The sequence below is a fragment of the Phalaenopsis equestris genome, unplaced genomic scaffold (genome assembly GCF_001263595.1).
Source record: "Phalaenopsis equestris unplaced genomic scaffold, ASM126359v1 Scaffold000209, whole genome shotgun sequence".
Lineage (NCBI taxonomy): Eukaryota > Viridiplantae > Streptophyta > Magnoliopsida > Asparagales > Orchidaceae > Phalaenopsis > Phalaenopsis equestris.
Window position 1 is genome coordinate 132,843 of NW_018164651.1, and position 7,063 is coordinate 139,905.

At 41.3% G+C, this 7,063-nt stretch overlaps 1 protein-coding gene across 1 annotated transcript; it reads right to left on the reverse strand.

Moving 5' to 3' along the window:
* Window positions 1–3,130: 3,130 nt before the first annotated feature.
* LOC110023074 (cation/H(+) antiporter 15-like) lies at window positions 3,131–7,063 on the reverse strand. The gene is made up of 5 exons (XM_020722296.1): window positions 6,596–7,063; window positions 5,485–6,498; window positions 5,073–5,393; window positions 4,900–5,040; window positions 3,131–3,993 (listed from the first exon to the last, which is right to left on the reverse strand). The coding sequence occupies exons 1-5, from the start codon at window positions 6,830–6,832 to the stop codon at window positions 3,301–3,303; spliced, it is 2,406 nt and encodes an 801-aa protein (XP_020577955.1). The 5' UTR covers window positions 6,833–7,063; the 3' UTR covers window positions 3,131–3,300.

Consider the following 7,063-nt stretch of genomic DNA (forward strand, 5'->3'; position numbering starts at 1 on the left):
GGGGGGGCGCAGGACGATTGCTTCTGTAAAATGACTCATAAATTGCTATATTCATAAAAATAAATAAATAAACATAATTATTGTGTTCAAGGTTTACCTTAAACGCACCAAACCACATATCCCGAATTGTGATTGGGATCTCCTTCCAGGATAAGTACAAGTGGTCATACTTGGTTTGAATTATTTCTCTGATAAAATTGATGGCCTGAGTAAATGGACTAAATCTGAAAATAATATGCAATTAATTATCCATTAAATAAAAAGAACACAAGGAATTAATGTGGGAATTAAATTAAAACTCGTGTGTTCACCACAGTCCTGAGTTGATGACAATTGTATGTGCTACTCGAACTCGACAACACATCCATAGCAAGTGATGCTGACGGTGTTTGAGATGTCACAGTCTCGGATGGTGGCTGTGGTGGAGTCGTAGTCGTGGCGGGTGGCTGTGGCGGTGTCGTGGCCGCGAGTGTTAGCTGTAGTGGTGCCATGGCTGGTGGTGGTGGTGATAGTGTCGTGGCTAGTTGTGTCAGTGGTCCTGGGTTCGTGAGTGGTGGAGGGACTGGTGTGGCAGCTGGGACTGGAGGCGGTGCGAGTGGTGTCCTCTATATGACCACGTCTACTTTTTCGTCGATTTACGAATGTCCATAAGCCAACACATCCCCATATGGAGGGCATTTTGCCCCTTCATACAAAAGTCATATGCAAGCAAGAACATAAATTTAATTAGTACATCTAAGTATTATTAAAGTTGAAAGTACAATAACAAGCAGTGAAAGTAAAGGGTAACACCAATTTGCATGCGTACAATTTACAAACTACTGAAACTAAAAAAAGCAAGTATGTAGTAAACGAAAGAGAAAACTGTAAAGTGCAATATACAAACCACTGAAACTAAAAAAACAGAATGTTGAAGGGGTTAAATCCTGAAAACTTTTTGACATGTCAACAATTAAATCCAAATAAGGTGTTTGATGGCTTTATTAGGATTTAGTAAATCCCAAAAGCTTAAGTATCTCTACAAAAAAAACAACAATAAGCATGTATCCCACTAAGTAGGGTGTCGGCTACATGAATCATTTTTCTTCACTGTGTACTATTGAGTGTTATATTTTCATTTAATTCTAATAAGTTAAGATCATTTTTTATACAATATGCCCAAATCATTTTAGGTCTACCTCTGCCTTTATTAACATAAATCGAATCTAAAACATCTACTCTCCAAATCGGATTATTAGATGGTCAACATTTAATGTGACCAAACCATTTAAAATGACTCTCTCTAATTTTATCTGTCACAGGAGCTACACTAACCCTTACTGATATATTCATTTCATATCTTATCTCTAATGCAAGGCCACTCATCCACCTAAGCATTCTCATCTCAGCAACACTTAATTTTATGATTTTCTTTTAAAGGCCAACATTATATGCCATAGAGCATTTGCAGGTTTCACCACCAACAACAACAAGGTTTTCACCCACTATGTGGGGTCAGCTACATGAATCCTTTTTCTTCATTGCATCCTATTGAGTGTAATATTTTCATCTAATTCTAATAAATTAAAATCATTTTCTATGCAATACACTTAAGTTTTTGTAGGTGGTCTACCTTTGACCTTCTTAACATAAGTCAAATCTAAAACATCTACTCTCCTAGCCAGTTCATCTGATGATCTATGTTTAACGTGACCAAACCATCTAAGACGATTCTCTCTAATTTTATCCGCCACATGAGCTACACTAACCATTTCACATATATATTTATTTCACATTTTATCTCTAAGTGTAAAGTCACTCATCCACCTAAGCATTCTCATCTCGACAACACTTAGCTTAATTTTATGCTTATACTTTAAAGGCTAACATTTTGTGCCATAGTGCATTGCAGGTCTCACCACCATCTTATAAAATTTTCCTTTTAGTCTAAGTCGTACTTTTCTATCACAGAATAGACCCAAAGCATTTTTCCACTTCAACCAACCAAATTGAATTCTACTAATAACATCCCCTTCTACGTCACTAACCATACCTTTGAGCGTTGCGGTTAATGCCAGAGCGTCGAAGCTGGGGTGAGTCGCCAGAGTTGAGTTAACAGGACGCTGGAGTCACCGTGAGAGAGAAGGGCAGGGTTAGGGCACGAGAGCGAGGGAGAGACCAAAAGGGATTAAGATTAGGGAAAGTTTGGTGGCGTAACAAATTTCAACGATATAAAGGATTCTTTCCAACAGCTTACAAATGGCTTCAAATCCATGAATTATTTACAGTAATACCAATAACATTGACCTTCGATAACTAAAAAAACTCGTCAGTTAACTCCCGACCAATTGATGGAATCGTAAATAACCTACAACATATGATCATCGGTTATTATGTGCTTGTAAACGACAATGAAATGCGTCGGTTATAATAAAAACCATCTGAGATTAATCTACTGTTCATAAGCGACAACATGTCTTGTTGTTATGAAGTAGGAAATAACTCAACCTATAAAACTTCGCAAAAAAAGTCAGAATACATGACATTTTTTACCGACGACAATTTAAGTAGTCAATTTTGTCGTTACTTATAACACTTTTCCCATATAGTGTAAATCGACCCGCCAATCCAAAATTGACCCAAAGTTGATCTAAATTTTACCCAAATAAATATTATACCTTATGTTAAAAATGTAAAACACTTAGGTTCGGATCAACGGGTTGAAAGCATACATGTTGGGTTCGGATTGGACTTCCTAACCATTTTAATATGATTGGGTTTGATTCAAGCAATTTTAGGTCAAGTCAAATTCAGAAAAGACCAGAATCTGACTGATAAACTCGAATTAATACCCCTAAATTGTGTCATATATTGATTCTTCATCAAATACTATGAAAGTTCATTCTCTAATTTGTGAACCACAAATATGGCTCATTCCAAGATCATGTTTCAATATAAGAGTCAAGATTAAGAACATATGATAAAATAAAGGCACAAGCTAATTGTGGAGTGTAATGTTGCAACAAGATTGTCTTCCACAAGCACCAAGCTAAAATACACTGCATACTCGCCACTAAGAACAATTAATACATTTGTTCAAGCTAATGTAAAAAAAAAAAAAAAAAAACAAATACATAAATAAACGTTGCAATGCTGAACTCATTGAAATTCGCACAACACTGAGCTGATTAAAATGAATAACAATAATAATAAAACCTAAAAGTTCACAAATTTAACTCTAAAAAACAGAGACCAACGTTGACTCATCGAACCAGAGACTATAAATTTCCTCAAAAAGCTTCACTTTGCCCATTCATGGAATCAATCATCGTCCTCATCAACTCCATCCTTAAACATCCTACCCATCCTCACAGTCTCCGGCGCCCCACTCCCCGCCACCCTCCTCTGCTGCTGAACCAAAGTTGAAACCCTCCCTCCAAAATCCGTCGAAGACAACAAATCCCCTATAGTCCCCAACTCCGCAAACTCACTCCACGTCGACAATCCCGACGTCATCTCCGTCTCCTTTCCATCCCCTCTTCCCACCAACAGCAAACTGAACCTCCCACTTATCTCCCTTATCACCCCCACCGTCCCTTCGCCATCTCTCACCACCTTCTCCACGTAAACCACTCTGCTCCCATCCGCCTTCCTTATCCTCACATCCTCCAGCATTCTTTCATCCATTCTCTCATCCGTTCCCTCCACCGCCGCATTAGGTCTCCGGAACCTCACGACGGTGAGCCTCACGGAGGAGTTTTCGGACATTCGGAGACCGCAAGCGAGCGCCTCCCGGTCGTCAGGTCCACCAAAGAAGTAGACGGCCGCGTGGGGAATGCCGCCGGAGCGGAAGGCGGATGACTCTGTTGCGAGGCCGTGGTTGACGAGAACAGCGACGGAGCAGGGAGCAAAGCGGAGGACGGAGGAGTTGACGGATTGGATGGCGGGGATAGGGGTGGAGACGGAGCCGTCTATGGCGAGTTGTTTGTGAAACGGGACGATGATCAGGAAGACCTGCAAATTTGTAAATAATTAATATTAAAACTAGAAGTATTATAATGAAGAGGATACATATTATCGAAAGAAAACGAGTCAAACATATCCAATAAACTACGGCTGTAAAAAAAAAGTTCGTTGTTCCTGAATAATTTGTATTGGGTTCCTAAATGAATTTGTGTTCCATTCATTCAATAAATAGACGAGACCAATATGAACAGATTTTTTTCGTTTGGTTAGTTAAATGAACCAAATAAGAACAGTGATGCGTTCGTTCGTGTTCCAATCATTATTGTTCGAAATAAAAAATAATTTAAAATAATTATATATATATATAATTTATGGTATTTAAAAAATTAAATTTTATAAATTATAATATATAATAAAATAGTAAAAATAATATATTAATATACTATATTAGTAATATATTCATATATATTATATATTTATATAATATAAGTTATATAATTAATATAATATACAATTTATATATATATTAATATTAGGGATGTCAAACTGACTTGTTGTTCTTGAACAACTCGTGTTCGACTTGTGTTCGGCTCGTTCGTTAAGAAACGAACACAAACAATGCCTTCACGAACAATTTCAAACACAAGCTTATTTCAAAAAGCTTATTTTTCAAACACAAGCTTATTTCAAACAAATTAAATTTCAAACGAACCGACACGAACACAAGCTCTTTTCATTCGTGTTCGTGTTCGGTTCGTTTACACGCCTAAAAATGCTAGAATAAACTTTTAAATAAGTTAAATCGTAGAATTATTATTAGTTTTTTAATGATTGCAATATGAATTTTAATTTAATAACATTATTAAAAAAATACTATTTTCTTCCTTAATAACATTGTTAAAAAAACTCACAATTAAAAAAAATAATAATAAAATAAAACAACAAAAAACCGACCTTTTTATCGAGCGCGAGGGAACAGATATCCTCGTGCATCCCCGTGTAGGGAGATATGCAGACATAAGGAAGAATGGAGCATCCACTGTATAACTGTTCCACCCGAAGGAACGCATTGAAGATGCGTTCGGTGTCGGAGGAGGCGGTGGGCGCCACACCACAACTGCGGTGCTGCGGCGGCGGTTGTAAGGGGTGAGGAGCGTGGCGGCGCGGCCGGCCAGAGGTTTGAGATGGAGAGCGTAGAGACAGACCGGGTTGATAATTGTGGGGTGGAAGCTGTCGAGGAGGGTGAGCATGGCGTTTACGTGATCTTGTCCGTGGATACAGGTGAGGATGCGGAGCTCGCTGTTGCTTCTGAGGAATTGGATGGCGCGGCGTTTGTAGGCGACGAAGCGGTCTTCGGGGCGGTAGATGCGTTTGATGAGTGGGGCTGAGCCGCCGCCGACGGCCACGATTGCCAGGACCAGCACGGTGAATAGCTGCCTGTCTACAATCTGCAAGAAGATTAATTAATTAACTGGCGATTCTTTTTCTAATTTTAGGTTAAATTTTCATGAATATGCGAAAATTAAGGAAAGGGCTAACCCTTGCATCCTGCCACCTGCAAGACGCATCGATCTCGTAAATCCCTTTGCTGATCATCATCAACCCCACCGCCAGGCACTCCCTAATCGGCATCCTGCAATAGAAGCAGGGCAACATTCCCCCCAGAAACTTCGCCAATACGCCGAGCATGAGGTAGTAGAACAGCAGCATCCACTCCCCGACCCGATCCCCCAATGTCCACAAATCCATCCTCAACCCCGCCGTCGCCAGAAACACCGGCAAAAATACCCCCACCACCAACCTCTCCAACTTATCCACCATCGTCACCCCCAATGGCGCCCCTCCCGGCAACATCAACCCCAACATAAACGGCCCCATTGTTGCGTGATACCCAATCAACTCACTCAGAAACCCGCATCCGATCGCCAGCAATATCACCCCCACGAAACAGGCCTCGTCGAGCATTCCCCCTTCCGGCGTTGTTTTTTTTATCGCCAGGATCGTCAATGGCCTCGCCACAAACACCAGAAACGCCATAAACCCTAGAAAAGCGGCCATTGTCGTCACTCCCAGTAAAACGGAACCGCTATAGCTTCCCACCAAGTAAGACCCGATTACGGCGGAGATGAAGAGGTTGGTGAATTCGGTGATTAGTGTGGCGGACATTGCGAGGCGGCCGAGTTTCGATGTCAGGAGATTGAGATCGGCGAGGACGCAGGAGACGACGGTGTAGGAAGTCATGCTCCAGGAGCTGGCTAAGTTGACGATGATGAATGTCTCTTTGAAGCGTAAAGGGATGTGGGATTTCAAGAGGATGCCGGCGAGCAAGACAATGCCGGAGGGTAGGAAGGAGGAGCAGATGGCGACGGCGAAGGCTTTTTTACCTGCCTTTGGGATCATGCTGAGTTCGGTCTTGAGACCGATGAGGAAGAGGAAGAGCATGAAGGAGAAGATGGAGATCGTGTTGAGCTGCTCCCAGCTGCGGGGGGCGAAGAGAAGCCTTTCGAAGGATTTCAACCGGCCCAAACAGGATGGCCCCAGTATAATCCCACCCTGCGCATTCACATTAACAAAAAAAAAAAAAAAAAGATTAACATTCGATCAATCTGCAAAAAAAAAAAATGACGATGGGGAGAACAGGGGAGCTCACTATAATCTGCGAAATGACGATGGGAATGGAGAAGCGGCGGAGGACGAAGTGGGTGATGCGGGTGAAGATGAAGATGATGACTATCTGGTAAAGGAGAAGGGGAAGCGAGAACAAGAGGGTGTTGTCCGATAGCCACACGCCGGACGACGTCGTCATAATGGCGTGGAAGCAGAACACCCTCTCCTGCTTCGCCGTCACATTCTTGTAGAAATCTTCCGGAGTGACTTCCAGAGACATGATTATTTCTGCTTTATTTCTTCAGATTCCGGCCTCGATCGATAATGGAGCTTGCAATGGAGAAAGCTCGGGAGATGGGATGAAGGAAAAGAGAAGAAGGGAACGTAAAAAGAGGTTCATTTTTGTTTGTTTCTTTGCTATTTATAGAAGAGCCGCGAAATAGCCGGAAAGAAGAAATGGTTAGCATTTACCGTTCTCTCCTGACCGACCAGAAATGATCAGCCCTGCTTA